The sequence below is a fragment of the Scyliorhinus canicula genome, chromosome 22, assembly GCF_902713615.1.
Source record: "Scyliorhinus canicula chromosome 22, sScyCan1.1, whole genome shotgun sequence".
Lineage (NCBI taxonomy): Eukaryota > Metazoa > Chordata > Chondrichthyes > Carcharhiniformes > Scyliorhinidae > Scyliorhinus > Scyliorhinus canicula.
The window spans coordinates 2,270,893-2,287,421 of record NC_052167.1 but is presented as its reverse complement, the minus strand read 5'-3'; the positions used below and the strand labels follow the sequence as shown (position 1 = coordinate 2,287,421).

Genomic DNA, 16,529 nt, shown 5'->3' with positions numbered 1-16,529 from the left:
CACCCAGACTGAATCTCTGAGCTTGGGCTGAACACACACACGACTGAGGAAATTATCAGTGAAGTTACAAGACCTGTTTGTTTGGTACAGATTGACATCCAGGGCAATGAATGGGGTTTCCCCCCCAGTCCTTGTTTCTTCTTCTATTGGCCCTTATTCTCGCCCTGCTCTCGGTCTCTTTTGAATGAGACATTACGGTTGCGACCCTTTCTGCTCCCTCAGGTATATCCCATAGACTGCTTCAAAAAAGAACAGGGGAGTTCTCACTGGTCAATACTTACCCCTCAACCGACATCAGTAAAAAGGTGGATGTAGGCACAGAAATCAGAGGTGAGGGACTGTGAGGTTCTCGAGCAGTTTGACACAGGGAGTGAGGAGGTATTGGAGGTTTTGGTGGGCTTAGAAGCAGACAAATCCCCACGTCTGGATGAATTGTATCCCAGGCTGCTGTGGGAGGCAAGGGAGGAAATTGCAGGGGCTCTGACCCAAATGTTTAATTCCTCTGTGGCCACCAGGGAGGTGCCCCAGAGTGTTGAGGGACAACTAATGTGGCTCCACTCTTCAAGTAGTGTGGCGTACCTTTTTTGAAAGATATAAATGATATAGATGAGAATCAAAGTGGGGGGGAGTTAGGAATGAGTTTGTGGAAGACACTAAGATCGGAAGAGTGGCTAATAGGAAGACGGTCTTAGATTGCAGGAAGCTATGGACAGGTTGGTCAGCTGGGCAGATCAGTGGAAGATGGAAGTTAACCCTGAAATGTGTGAGGTGATGCACTTTGGAAGAAGCAACAAGACAAGGGAGTGCTCAATGAATGGCAGGATACTACAAAGCTCTGGCACCTTGGTCCTCCAATCCCTGAAGGCAGCAGGACAGATTAATAGGGCAGTTAAGGCATACGGAACACTATCAGTTGTGGCATAGATTATAAGATCAGGGAGGTTATGTGGGAGCTGTGCAAAACCTTGGTTAGGCCACAGCTGGAGTGCTGCGTGCAGTTCTGGTTCCCTCACTAGGAAGGATGTGTTTGCACTGGAGGGGGTGCAGAGGAGAGTTGCCAGGGATGAAGCTATAACGAGCGGCTGGACATGCTCGGGTTGTTCTCACTCGAGCAGAGAGGACTGAGGGGGTGGGGCCTGAGTGAGGTTCATAAGATTGAGGGGCATGGACAGGGTGGATGGGAAGCCGCTGTGCCCCTTAGTTAAAGGCATAATTTTAAGGTGAGGGGCGAGAGGTTTAAAGGGAATTTGTGGAAAAAGGTTTTCACCCAGACGGTGGTGGGAGATGGACTACCTGGGAGGGTAGTAGAGGCCGGAGAGCCACAACCATTCAAAAGTATTTGATTGAGGACTTGAAATGTCATAACATTCAAGGCTATGGGCCAAGTGCTGGAAAGTGGCAGGAAAAAAGCAGGATCTGATCATGATCACATTGTGGTTTGTGGGATCTTGCTGTGTACAGTTGGCTGCCAGCTTTCTTATATTACAACAGTGACTACACTTCAAAAAGTATTTCCTTGCCTGTAAAACACTTTGGGATATCTTGGGTTCATGAAAGGCACTCGGTAAATGCCAGACATTTCTGGTTTGACTAAATTACATTAGTGCACGGTTTACTGGAGGGAAATGTGCTGGCGAAAGGTCATAGAATCCCTACAGTGCAGAAGGAGGTCATTCGGCCATCGAGTCTGCACCGGCCCTCTGAATGAGCACCGCAACTCGGCCAAATCCCTGTCACCCCACCTAACCTTTGGACACTAAGGGACAATTTAGCATGGTTAATCTGCCAAACCTGCACTTTGGGGTCGAGGGGTTATCCAAGGTGCTTCATTTGGGGGGAAAAGAAAGTACCTGTGAGCTGTTATAAATTGCAGGAGTTTAATGAAGCTCGCAACCAGCCTCAAAGGACGCCTCTGCATGCAACTGGCCAGATGTTTAACTGCAGCGTGTGTGCCCTGCCAGGAGAGGGGGCTGGTGTGCTATGTTAAAGAGTCAAGTCAGCAACACCACAAATAATCACATGAGGCATCACTTCTGGGGACCTTGTACATTCAGTGGACCTTAGAAGCTTGTCCTAGACGGCTGTTTTATTATGTACACCGCTCCCCTTGTAAATCTGTTTAACATCTTCCTCTGCCCTTTGTAAAGTAGTTACCTGAGCCTTGCTGGTCCCAGATCATGTCTGATTGGATTGTTAAGGTCACTGCTGTCTCACAGTTCCCATTGGCAGTGTGGTAATCTCCTCTCCCCCCCCCCCCCCCCCCCCCCCTCCTCAAGTTGGCTCCTGGCAAGGTCTTGACTTTAAAGTTCCCCATCTTGTTTTCAAATCCCTGGCCTTGTCCCTCCCTAGCTCTGTAACCTCGTCCAGCCACGCAGCTTTCCAGAACACCTGTGCTCCTCTCAATTTTGTCCTCTTCTGCCTTCCCAGCTATAATCGCTCCAGTATTGGCGGCCATGCCTTCAGTTTCCAGGGCCCCAAGCTCTGGATTTCCCTCCTTGCATCTCTCAGTTTCTCCAACTCACTTTCCTGTAAGACGTTTCTTTAAAGCCACCTCCTTGACCATGGTTGTTTGGTCATCTGACCTAATATTTAAATATTATTCCTATGCGGGATGTGGGGTGTCGCTGGCCAGGCCCATTCCTCATTGCCCTTGAAAAGGTGGCAGGACGGCACAGTGGTTAGCATTGCTGCCTACGGCGCTGAGGACCCGGGTTCGAATCCCGGCTCTGGGTCACTGTCAGTGAGGAGTTTGCACATTCTCCCCGTGTCTGCGTGGGTTTCACCCCCACAACCCAAAGATGTGCAGGTTAGGTGGATTGGCCACGCTAAATTGCCCCTTAATTGGAAAAAATAATTGGATACTCTAAAGTTATTTTTAAAAAAAGAAAAAGAGAAGGTGGTGGTGAATTCTCCCCGGTGTCTCGAGTTTATACCCTCCTGTGAAGTGCCTTAGGCTGTTGTATAGGAACAGGAGGAGGCCATTCAGCCCCTCAAGCCTGCTCCACCTTTCAATCCGATCATGGAGATTGGCCACGTCAATGCCCTCTATCCCCATAACCCTTTACGTTATTGTTGATCAGAAACCTACTAATCTCTACTCTTAAACAAACTCAATGACTGAGCTTCCACAGCCCTCTGAGGTGGAGAATTCAAAAGATTTAAAACCTTCTGATTAAAGAAACTTCTCCTATCTTGAGCCGAAGAGGCATTACCCTTATTTTGAAATTGTGCCCCCCACCCCTGGTTCTAGACTCTCTAACCAGCGGAACATCTTACCTCTATCTACCCTGTATATTCCTTTAGTATTTTGGACGTTTCAATGAGATCACCTCTCGCTCTTCGAAACTCTTAGAGAATACACTAGGGCACGATGGTTAGCACTGCTGCCTCGCAGCGCCAGGGACCCGGGTTTCATTCCGGCCTTGGGTGACTGTGCGGAGTCTGCACATCCCGTGTGCGTGGGTTTCCTCCGGGTGCTCCGGTTTCCTCCCACAGTCCAAAGATGTGCAGGTTAGGTGGATTGGCCATGATAAATTGCCCTTAGTGTCCAAAATTGCCCTTAGTGTTGGGTGGGGTTACTGGGTTATGGGGATAGGGTGGAGGTGTTGACCTTGGGTTGGGTGCTCTTTCCAAGAGCCGGTGCAGACTCGATGGGCCGAATGGCCTCCTTCTACACTGTAAATTCTATGATCTATGTGCAGGTTAGGTGGGGTTACGGGGATAGGCTGGGAGAGTGGGCCTAGCTAGGGTCGAAGCAGACTCACTGGGCTGAATAGCCTCCTTCTGCACTGTAGGGATCCGATGGATTATTATTATAGTCATCGCGTTAAAGGTACTATTTCAACCCAAGTTGTTGGGAGGATTTCTGTTTGGTTGGTTGTAGTGTCCCATTAGTCGGACTGTTCTGTTTGGATATCGCTTCCTTATCTCCGCACACAGACACAGCAATGTCCAGGAACGATTATAGCCTCATTCACACTATATAATTCCGGCCGGACAATCTCACTGGAAAGCATTTCCTCCCAGTGTTGTAGGAAATTTGAGGAACAAGGGAGAGGCTTCAGGATCAAACTCTCATTATCAAAATGACACTGCAGCATGAAGCTAACATAATATGGCATTGCTGACATAATATGACATTGATCTAAGCTTTAGATAAATGGGTTTGTTTCTTACGTAGGGTCTGTTGAGCAACTGTGTTATGTTGGAATGAAGACTAGAGTGCCTAATGGATGTATTTAACTTATGAAACTGATAAGTTGCAAGTAGAGTTGTCTCCCCTTCTAGGTGAATCCATGTGAGACAAATACAAAATAGTAATGAATAAATCTTAATAGGGAACTCAGGAGAAACCCCTTTACCCGGGGAGTGGTGAGAATGTGGAGCTCATTGCCTCGGAGTGGCCGCCGCGACTGGTATTGATGTGTTTAAGACGTAAATTGGGAAAGTGCGTAAGGGAGGGAAGGCAGCAGGGTAGCACAGTGGTTGGGTAGAGTGCTCTTTCCAAGGGCCGGTGCAGACTCAATGGGCTGAATGGCCTCCTGCACTGTAAATTCTACGATCTATGACAGAAAAGGTATAAAGTTTAGAGAGAGCAGACCCGTGCAGGACACAGGAGGGGCCAAGGGGGCAGAATGGTCAGTTGATGATGTGAATTCTTTGCAGCAGCTGTAACCAGGCTCCCTCTCCTCCCTGCCCCCCCCCCACACCCCCCACCCACCCCACCTCAATGGCAACCACACCTGGTCGCTGCCGGCGTGAACAGCGCGCGACCTCTGTGTTTGGGGCCTGTGGGGGGCGGAGGGAGGATCGAGCACCACGAGCGTGCTCAGGAGATGTCTGGCCCGCGATCGGTGCCCACAGATCGTTGGGCCGGCATCACTAAAAGACGCACTCTTTCCCCTCCACCGCCCCGCAAGATCAAGCCGGCATGTATTGCGGGGCAGCGGAGGGGAAGACGGCAACCAAGCATGCGCGGGTTGACGCTGGCTAACCTGTGCATGCGCGGCTGACGTCACTTAGGCGCGCCGGCCGCGTCATTCCTGGCGCGCCGCTTTGACGCAAGCGTCAAGGCCCAGCGCCCGAGATTCACGCGCCGCCGCTTCTTGCCCCCCGGGGGGAGGGGGGGGGAGAATAGGGGGCGAGGAGCGGCCTCTGATGCCGGAGTGAAACACTCTGGGTTTCACTCCGGCGTCGGCTGTTTGTCTCCCTTTGGGAGAATTCTGCCGCACGTAGAACAATACTTCTCACTGTACCTCAGTCCACGTGACCAGAAACCAATCCAATCCAAACCCAAAAAAGACAAGTCTGACTGAGGAAAAAAATACATCAGTTTGCCACCTTATTTATGTTTTGTTTTAATGCTCGGCTGTAAGTTTAGAGCGAGGAAACGGGGTGCTCAGATTTTGTGAATGATTGTATATTTGTGATTATTATAAATCTCAAAGAGAGCTTTTCACTTTGTATTTTTTTTTATAAAGCGTGGGTGGAAGAGAATGTGGGACGGCACAGGAAGGTTCCCGGCCGCAACTTCACCACTCTCCCTGCTTAAAACAGCTCGCACTCAGAAACGCAGTTCTGTTCTCTTGACCTCCTCCAGGCTTTCAGGCCGTCGGGACGTGCAAAAGGGTTTGTTTGGCAATTCAGCGCGTTTGAAATGCGGCCCCCCGTTGCAGAATAGGGGGCGGCACAGTGGTTGGCACTGTGGCCTCCGGGCGTCAGTGGAGTTTGCATTTGCGTTCTCTCCCCGTGCCTGCGTGGGTTTCCTCCCGTAGTTCAGAGATGTGCAGGTTGGGTGGGGTTGCGGGGATGGGGTGGGGATGTGGGCCTGGGTGTGTGGGGGTGCAGACACGATGGGCCGAATGGTTTCCTTCTGCATTGTAGGAATTCTAAAGTAGCAAATCGAGCAGCCAATCTGTAAGCAGAGCTCTCCCAGACACAAAAATAATAACTTGCGTTGATCTAGCACCTTTAACCTAGGGTCAGTCATGATTTCAAATCAGATACAACGAGGATGAAGGTGGAGGATGATGCATTTGCCGCTGTGGAACTATTTTAAAATGGGGGTCAGTCGATGAGATATAAATCATTGTGGAATAAAGCTTGGAATCATTTTAAATCTGTGTACAAGTGGATTGTGTTTTTACACTTGGTCTGGCATTTGTTGCCAATCGCTAGTCCTGACTTAATTGTGACGCCTGGTGAGCCATTCCAGAGGTCCATGTGATTGGGATCACATTCACACGTGAGGCAGTCTGGGAAGGGACAACTGGTTTTCTACCCTGGAGGACAGGTTTGGATTGAGCCTAGGTAGTGTGCTCCTTTCGAGGGCCGGTGCACACTCAATGGGCCGAATGGCCTCCTTCTGCATTGCAGTGATTTTATGATTCTGTGACATTAGCGAAACAGTTGTATGTTTTTTGACGCTGGCACCAACATTTAAAAATTCCAGTATTTTTAAACTGAATTCAGTTCTTCAGAACGCCATGAGGGGACTCCAGGCTGCACCCACTTGGTTACGAGCGTGCAGCAACCTAAGCTCTAGATCTCTGAGACTCCAGACGGCTTAACGGTCTATAACTGGCAAATAGTGAACGCTGTTGTGACTCACCGCCAAAGGCCTGTGAGACTACGTGGGTAAGACAAAACAGATAGCAGGAATAGAGCGAGCGAGAAGGGAAAGGACGGAAAGAGACAGACGCCTGGTGGAGAAGGAGGGCCAACAGGAGAGGAAGAGACAGCACCTCCACCATATGAACCCTCTACATCCGACCAGCTGCTCCCCCTTAATCAGTGGTGGGCAACCTGTGGCCCATCTGGGTTCCGAGTAGGGCCCCCACAAGACCGTCGCCAACGTGCAGAGTTCCCACGTTCCGCTAAGTTCCACCCGCGTAGTTTTTTTTTCCTACCGGTATGGCTGAAGTGATCCACTCATAAAAGAAGAGCAGGTGAAGTGAGAAGCGTGCCGATCGCTCACAAGATTGACTGTGAGAGCCGTGCGCTCCCTCCGTGTCCAAAGTGTAAATATCTCTTTGGTTTTTAACCACTTGAAGTCGATGACACTTCCATTGAGATATAAATGATTGAGCATTTTCTGCAACGCATTATGAAATATTCGGCGTGTCGTTAAATCTATTTAATCTTATTCGTGGAGTCATGGTGGGTGAGCGAGCCGGATTTCAACCTTGCCGCCCACTTAGATGAAGGCGGGTGGGGGGTTGTCCCATCACTGCCCTAACCCCTACTGACTGTAAAAAGATTTGTGCAGCCAAATCACTGAGTCACTCATACAGACATATATATTTTAATTTAGATTGGACTGTCCGCTGTGTGATTCTCAGCCACAATGAAGTTCTGTACACAGGTATCTAATCTGTAGCTTGTTGGCAGCATCCGAGTTGGATGGGGCCGTGCACTGTTGCCAGCGAACATCTCGGTGTGTTTGTGAGACGCTGTTTTTCAGTTTTAAAAGGTTTCACAAGCCTAGGTTTAAAAAGAAAATGTAAAAAGGTAAAACAATGTCAGGTGGTGTGTTAACATCTCCCTCGCTATGGCTGTGTGTGCAATTTAAAAACAAATTGAAAACAGACCCAATGTTTCACTGTTTAAGGTTGGGGAGGGGGGGAGGGGGGGGGGGGGGGGGGGGGGGGGTTGTGGGCAGAAGAAGCTACGGGTTGGTGATTAAAATAACATTGCATGTTGTAAACCAACTAACTACCCTATCCCCTGATCCTCAAAGGAAAGGGCACACTGTGATTACTGATATGAAATGGTTGTAGGGTGATGGCTTCTCAACACTTGAGGAAACACATCAGGGCTGCGACTAGCACAGTGCCCAGTCCTGTACCCTGGCACACACTCGGGAGGGCAGTGAATAGGTTCGACTTTTGCCTCTACTCTGCTCTGCTCTACTCTGCTTCCACTTGGCATGATAGCGGTGGCTAGGGTTCATTTTATCTCTTCTCCTGGAACCTTTTTGTGCACGCCTACTCTAGCCTGCACAGCTCACACCAAGGCGTTGCTAAGCTGCCTTGATCCCCTTGCCGTTGCTATGCTGCTCTCCGAGGCTGCGTTGCTACGCTGTCATGTGTTGCTATGTTCTTCATAGCAACCGTGACAGCCACATGGCCAAAGTGGTCCAGTGGGTGGTGGAATATTGCGTGGCTGTGTTTTGGATGGGGGCAGGGGGAGAACTCGGAACCTGTGGGCGCTAATTTAGGCGATCCTGCCTCATTGTGCCTGGAACAGGGGGTCTTGTTGAAAGGACTGTTGGCTCCATTGAACAGCCTAGCCTGCGATGAAAGGTGGGCATACCTGCAAGAATTGGAGTACGCATTTGCCCTCCCCATTACAAGAATCCATCGATTTAATACTGCAGTAAATTTCAGGCAAAGACCCCCAGTGATAAAGTTTGCACGTTTAAGACAAATGTAATTACTTTTTGAAAACAAAGATCATAATTTCCAGTGGAGACCAGTGAGGTCCTTGTTCTATCGTCTGGTTTCCCCCTCCACGTCAATCCGCTCCTCTTGGGGGCATTTCCGTTTGGGCTCAGTGCAGAACTTCTGCTGATAGTTTGTGTACTCGTCCCGATACGTGGCAATGGCCAGGCACTCGCCAAACTGCTTATCACAGAGGCAGAGGTCACTGGAGCAGGGGTCCGAGCCCTCCGGGCACTCGGCCCTGCCCAGCTTGCACAGCGAGTAATTGGGCTTGAAGTAGACGTTTGTGCCCTTTGCGCACGAGGCCTGGAGGGCACTCTCGTAACAGCAATCGTGGTTGAAGCAGCAGATGTCAAAGTCATCCAGCGGCACGCCGTCACCCCCTTTGCCGCAGTAGCAGCCGTAGCCATTCACGCTGTAAATGGAGAACTGATAGCGGTTCCTGTAGCACCAAAGGACAAACGCGATGTCCAGCACACTCCTCCGTGACATATAGCGGGGGCGGAGGCTGCCATTCTCGACGGGCAGGCCCTGGCAGAGTGCTAGAGGCATCAGCTGGTAAAGCAGGAAGAGGTGGAAGATTACTGGCTGCCTGATCGCACGATCCATCGGAGGCTTCCGCTGCTGTAGTTTCTCGACCGGGCCTCTCTGGGTGGGTCAGCAGCCTCTACTTCACTTAGCCTCGAGCCCCCTCCGCTGCCAAGGGGAACCCTGAAATTAAGAAACGTTCCCCCTGGCAGCTTGTGAGTGCTTTTATAATGGAATGCCAAACCACAGCAGACGGGGGGACATTTCCTAGGGGGCGATCTTTCTGTTTCTTTCATAATGGGAAAGGTGAAGGGCAGTTGAGCTGGTGTACATACAAAATAGAAGAGGTTCTAGAACAGAATAGGAAGACGGAGACAATTGTCAGAGGGACGCGAGAGATCTGAGACAGACGAGCAGTTGTCATAGAGGACAGGAGAGTGAGGGAGAGAAAGAAAGAACTAAGGGGAAATCAGAGAGTATGAGAGATTAAAGAACAATTATAGGAAACAGTCAGAGAGAGGGCATTGGTGACACCAGATCTGGAGTATGGTGTACAGTATTGTTCTCCTAATTTAAGAAAATATGTAAATGCATCGGGAGAAATTCAGAGGAAGTTTATTAGACTAATACCAGGGTTGTCTTATAAGGAAAGATTGCAGATATTAGGTTTGTATCTGCTGGAGTTCGGAAGAGTAAGAGGTTACTTGATCAAAACCTTTATGATCCTGAGGGACATTGGCAGGGTGGATTTGGAGAGGCTGTTTCCTCTTGTGGGAGAATCTAGAACAAGGGGTCACTGTTTAAAAATAAGGGGTCACTCATTTAAGACAGAGATAAGGAGGATTTTTCTCCCTCAGAGGATCATTAGTCTCTATAACTCTCTTTCTCAAAAGGCAGAGGCAGCGGAGTCTTCGCATATATATATATAATACTTTTATTCAACAATGTTCATTTATAACAAATTAAATATTCAAACTATATAAACAAACCTTCCATTATTACAAAGAATATCGCCAACGTAATCCCACCCATCCTCACCCAGTTTCGCACCAAGGCCAACCCCCCCAAAAACCACCCCCCCCCCCCCCCCCCCCCCCCCACACACACAACGAAAGCCCGACTAGACTGACCAGCACCGCCCCCAACCCCACCTCCCTAACAGCTGACGGTAACCAGCTCTTTAAAAAAGGTAATGAGCGGGCAGCATGGTGGCGCAGTGGTTAGCACTGCTGCCTCACGGCGCCGAGGTCCCAGGTTCGATCCCGGCTCTGGGTCACTGTCCGTGTGGAGTTTGCACATTCTCCCCGTGTCTGCGTGGGTTTCACCCCCACAACCCAAAGATGTGCTGGGCAGGTGGATTGGCCACGCTAAATTGCCCCTTAATTATAAAAAATGAATTGGGTATTCTAAATTTATAGAAAAAAAGTAATGAACGGCTGCCCACTTGAGTACAACTCGTCTACCAACCCCCTCATGGCATATCTTATATTCTACGGGTGCAGAAAATCCACCAAGTCCCCCAACCAAGGCGAAACCTGAGGCAGTGCTGGGAACCTCCACCCGAGCACGATTCTCTCCAGACTATTAGAGAGACGAAGGCCAAGACATCTGCCTTCTTCCCCTCCTGCAGCACCGGCAAGTCGCATACCCCAAGAATGGCCACCATCAGGCACGGCTCCACCTTAACCCCCAGAATCCCTGACATCATCTCAAAAAAAGCAGACCCAAAAATCAACCAGCTTGGGGCAAGACCGACACAGATGGGTGCGGTTTGCCAGTCCCCGGGGAACACCGCTCACCCCTATCCTCCACCCCTTAGAATAATCCATTCATATACACCCAGGTCAAATGAACCCTATCCATCACCTTAAACTGTATCAAACTTTACCTTGCACATTGCGAAGGCGAAGTTGACCCTATGAGGAGCCTCACTCCACACTCGCAGACCTAATCCAACTCACCCTCCCACTTCCTCTTGGCTTCTTCCAACGAAGGCTGCTCTGTTGCCAAAATCTGCCCATGAATGTCTGAGATCCTTCCCTCCCCAAGCTCATCGAAGGACAGAACCCTATCTAGAAGTGAAGGCGCCACCACCAGGGGAAACAAAGGAAGATTCTTACACACACAATCCTGCAGCTGCCAAGTATCTGAATGCATTCCCCCCGCGGAGCAGGAACTTCTCTAAAATCTCGTCTAGCCCAGCAAACCACCCTCCAGAAACATTTCTCTAAACCTCTCCAGCCCCTCCCTCTCCCATGCCAGATGGCACAAAAATCAACCAGCTTGGGGCAAGACCGACACACGTTTCCCACAAATCGGCAGCAACAGCAACATCGAACCTAGGTAGTTTTTTGAAGAATAAAGGGATTAAGGGTTATGGTGTTCGGGCGGGAAAGTGCTGAGTCCACAAAAGATCAGCCATGATCTCATTGACTGGCAGAGCAGGCTCAAGGGGCCAGATAGCATCCTCCTGCTCCTAGTTCTTACGTTCTTATGTTCTAATTTCAAACGCTGTCTAAATTGATACCAAATTCTCAAAGAGGCTATTACCACTGGGCTCAACGAAAATCTTACCAGACAGAACAGGAGAGGAGCGGTAACAAGTGTCCTCAAACTTGATTCTATGCAAGCAGCCTCCTCCATCCATCTCGTATAGAGTCTGGATCCTTAAAACACCCCCACCCCTTATCAATGTTTGCCGCCCAGTAATAACACAGCAGATTAGGTGGTGCCAACCTCCTCCCCACCCCCCCACTCCAGATTTTATTTTTGCAAAAAAGCCCTATGGATGCACCCAAACGAAAGTAAATATTGATGGAATGACCCTAAAAAAAAGCCTTAGAAAGAAGGACTGGCAGTCACTGGAACAGAAACAAAAACCTTGGAAGAATATTCATCTTTACTGTCTGGACTCTACCTGCCGACGTCAAAGGAAAGCCATCAGCCTTCACCCCATCAACCAGACTGGCCAAGTTCAGTTTGTGGAGCGAAGCTTAGCCATGAGCCACTCGAATTCCCAGATACCGGAAATTAGTCCTGGCCGGACAAAACGGTAACCTCCCCAGATCAGCTCCCCTCCCCAGACGGTTCACCAGAAAATATTCACCCACCCAGGTTTAGCTTATACCCTGAAAAGGAATCAAACTCCCTGAGCAACTCCATTATCTCCCCCACATTGGAGAGAGGGTCCAAAATATACAACAACAAATTGTCACATATAGGGGCTACCTCTCTGCTCTGTCCCCCTTCACTTAGAAGCCGATCTCAGAGCAATAGCCAGCGGCTCAATTGCAAAAGCAAACAACGATGGGGACAGTGGACATCCCTACTTCATACCTCTGTTCAGTTGAAAGTACCCCAAGCTCATGACACTCGCAATGGGGACTCTACAAAAGCCTAACCCAGGATATATTTTGGCCCCCCAAAAAAATCGCCCCATAATCTCCTCTCAACCCGCTCACGCGCCTTTTCTGTGTCCATGAGATAATCACCTGTTACACGGCCACTGAGGAGGGCGACATCACCACATTCCAGAGTCTCCTAATGTTGGTCGACCACTGCCGACCTTTAACAAACCCTGTCTGCTCCTCTGAAATCACTCCCCACAGGCAGAGCTCCAGTCACGTTGCCAACATAAGACATAGGAGTGGAAGTAAGGCCATTCGGCCCATCGAGTCCACTCCGCCATTCAATCATGGCTGATGGGCATTTCAACTCCACCTCCCAGCATTCTCCCCATAGCCCTTAATTCCTCGCGACATCAAGAATTTATCTATCTCTGCCTTGAAGCCATTTAGCGTCCCGGCCTCCACTGCACTCTGCGGCAATGAATTCCACAGGCCCACCACTCTCTGGCTGAAGAAATGTCTCCGCATTTCTGTTTTGAATTTACCCCCTCTAATTCTAAGGCTGTGCCCACGGGTCCTCGACTCCTCGCCTAACGGAAACAGTTTCTTTGCGTCCATCCTTTCTAAGCCATGTATTATCTTGTAAGTTTCTATTAGATCTCCCCTTAACCTTCTGAACTCCAATGAATACAATCCCAGGAACGCCAGCCGTTCCTCATATGCTAGACCAGCCATTCCAGGGATCATCCGTGTGAATCTCCGCTGGACACGCTCCAGTGCCAGTATGTCCTTCCTGAGATGTGGGGCCCAAAACTGGACACAGTACTCCAAATGGGGCTTAACCAGAGCCTTATAAAGGCTCAGTAGCACATCGCTGCTTTTATATTCCAACCCTCTTGAGATAAATGACAACATAGCATTCGCTTTCTTAATCACGGATTCAACCTGCATGTTTACCTTTAGGGAATCCTCGACTAGCACTCCCAGATCCCTTTGTACTTTGGCATTATGAATTTTCTCACCGTTTAGAAAGTAGTCTATGCTTGGATTCTTTTTTCTAAAGTGCAAGACCTCACATTTTCTCACGTTGAAATGCATCAGCCATTTCCTGCACCACTCTCCCAAACTGTCTAGATCCTTCTGCAGCCTCCCCACTTCCTCAGCACTACCTGCCTGACCACCTAACTTCGTATCATCAGCAAACTTCGCTAGAATGCCCCCAGTCCCTTCATCCAGATCATTAATATATATGGTGAACAGCTGCGGCCCCAACACTGAACCCTGTGGGACACCGCTGGTCACCGGCTGCCATTCCGAAAAAGAACCTTTTATCCCAACTCTCTGCCTTCTGTCAGACAGCCAATCCTCAACCCATGCCAGTAGCTCACCTCGAACACCATGGGCCCTCACCTTACTCAGCAGCCTCCTGTGTGGCACCTTATCAAAGGCCTTTTGGAAATCCAGATAGACCACATCCACTGGGTTTCCCTGGTCTAACCTACTTGTCACCTCCTCAAAGAATTCTAACAGGTTCGTCAGGCACGACCTCCCCTTACTAAATCCATGTTGACTTGTTCTAATCCGACCCTGCTCTTCCAAGAAATTAGAAATCTCATCCTTAACGATCGATTCTAGAATTTTACCAACAACCGAGGTTAGGCTAATTGGCCTATAATTTTCCATCTTTTGTCTTGATCCTTTCTTGAACAAGGGGGTTACAACAGCGATCTTCCAATCGTCCGGGACTTTCCCTGACTCCAGTGATTTTTGAAAGATCTCAACCAACGCTTCCGCTATTTCTTCAGCCACCTCCCTCAGAACTCTAGGATGTAGCCCATCGGGGCCAGGAGATTTGTCAATTTTAAGACCTTTTAGCTTTTTTAGCACCATCTCTTTTGTAATGGCAACCATACTCAACTCAGCCCCCTGACCCTTTATAATTTTTGGGATATTACTAACGTCTTCCACTGTGAAGACAGACGCAAAGTACTTATTAAGTTCTCCAGCCATTTCCTCATCTCCCATCACTAGCCTTCCAGAATCAGTTTGAATTGGCCCAATGTCTACTTTGGCCTGACGTTTGTTTCTTATGTATTGAAAGAAACTTTTACTATCATTTCTTATATTACTGGCTAGCCTGCCTTCATATTTGATCCTCTCCTTCCTTATTTGTCTCTTTGTTAACCTCTGTTTGTTTTTGTAGCCTTCCCAATCTTCTGATTTCCCGGTGCTTTTGGCCACTTTATAGGATCTCTCTTTTTCTTTGATACATTTCCTGACCTCCTTTGTCAGCCATGGCTGTCTAATCCCTCCCTGGATAATCTTTCTTTTCTTGGGGATGAACCTCTGTACAGTGTCCTCAATTATGCATACAAACTCCTGCCATTTTTGCTCTACTGTCTTCCCTGCTAGGGTCTGCTTCCAGTTGATTTTCACCAGTTCCTCTCTCATGCCCTCGTAATTACCTTTATTTAACTGTAACACCATTACATCCGATTTTGCCTTCTCTCTTTCAAACTGCAGACTGAACTCAACCATATTATGATCGCTGCTTCCTAAGTGTTCCCTTACTTTAAGATCTTTAATAAAGTCTGGTTCATTACATAGCACTAGGTCCAGAATAGCCTGCTCCCTTGTGGGCTCCATGACAAGCTGTTCCAAAAAGCCATCTTGTAAGCATTCCATGAATTCCTTTTCTTTGGATCCACTGGCTACATTATTTACCCAATCCACCTGCATATTGAAGTCCCCCATGATCACTGTGACCTTGCCTTTCTGACATGCCTTTTCTATTTCCCGGTACATGTTGCGCCTCATCTCAGTCAACAACTGAGCAGCAGCATTTAACAGAGAAATAGGTGGGTGCCACCGATAAAGGAGATCGATACCTGCGGCAGTGAGGTCGGCAACACTGCCCCACCGAGATGGAGAATCATTGAACATATCCAACAGACCAGCAAACTGTTTATAAAACTCAACAAGGAATCCATCTGGATCTGGAACCTTACCCGTCTGCATTAGGCAAATACAGTTCAAAATCTCCTCCTGTCCAATTCGTGCATCCAACTCCTGCCTTCTATCGAGTTCCACCTCCAGAAAGGTCAACCCATCTAAACAGGTTACCATTGTCGAGTCCTCCTCCGGAGGCTCAGATTTATACAGCCCACAATAAAAGGTCTCAAACACCGCATTGACCTTCTCTGGGGCAAAAACCAACCCGCCTCCTGCGTCCCTGATCTGAACTATCCCCCAGGACACAGCCTGCCACCTCAGCGGGTGAGCTAACAGGCGGCTGGCCGCCTCCCCAAACTCATAAAACCTCCCCCTCGAGCGACAAAGTTGGCTCATCGCTTTCCCAATCGACAACAACTCAAAGTCCACCTGAGGGGGTAGGGTGGGTGAGGGCTGGGGAATAGGGTGGGTGAGGGGTTCGGGTGGGTGATGGGTGGATGAAGAGGTAGGGAGGGTGAGGAGGGGGGGGGGGTGAAATAGGGTGGACTCCTGCCAATGACCAATTCACCGGGTCTCGGAGCCGGGCTCTGCCCACGAACCCTGTGGTGATGCCCTGCTGCTGTGGTGCAGTCTGTCTCCACCCAGCCCAGTCACCCTGGCACTGTGAGCTCCAACACCACCCACCTCAATCTGTTCCTCCACCCCCTTCCTAGCCAAGACCCACGAGCTGCAGCTGCTAAACTGACAGATGAGTATATAAAATAATAATGTTTTTACAAATCTGGAAACAGATTTTCATATTTACACGATACATTATATGTTGATTTAAAATATGGACATTAACATGTTGGATGCTGCTGTGCTGCAGTTTTGTTTTTGTTGGAATTGGGTCTATGTTAATTTTCAAGTGTTAAAATGGGGTCATATTGGAAAATAATTTGGGAAGCATTGGCCTATTCTCTGTCAATTCCTTCACAAGTCTCTGTCTGTCTCTCTCTATCCAAGATGTATCTATTTGGTCACCTCTCCTAGGGGGCGATTCTCCAAGCCCCACGCCCGGCTGGAGAATCGGTGCAACGGTGCCATGACGCCCCAACCCCGGCTCGCGATTCTCCGAGGTGTGAAGAATCGCCGCCATTTGCGCCGGCGGGTTAGGCCCGCAGGGGCCGCGCTGATACAACAGAGTCCCGCTGCCGCCGTTCTCCCCTGGTCGCTGTCGGCGGGATCTCTGTGGGAACGGTCAGGGGGGGCGGCCTGTGGG

The 16,529-nt window shown here is 49.2% G+C and overlaps 1 protein-coding gene across 4 annotated transcripts in view; it reads right to left on the bottom strand.

Moving 5' to 3' along the window:
• Positions 1–7,330: 7,330 nt before the first annotated feature.
• LOC119956027 (ras-GEF domain-containing family member 1A-like) overlaps positions 7,331–16,529 on the bottom strand; it is a 221,331-nt gene continuing 212,132 nt past the window's right edge. For all 4 annotated transcript variants that reach the window (XM_038782758.1, XM_038782761.1, XM_038782759.1 and 1 more), the window contains one exon: positions 7,331–7,482. In XM_038782758.1, the coding sequence (XP_038638686.1) occupies positions 7,368–7,482 (115 nt within the window). In that variant the 3' untranslated portion in view covers positions 7,331–7,367. The remainder of the gene's footprint in view (positions 7,483–16,529) is intronic.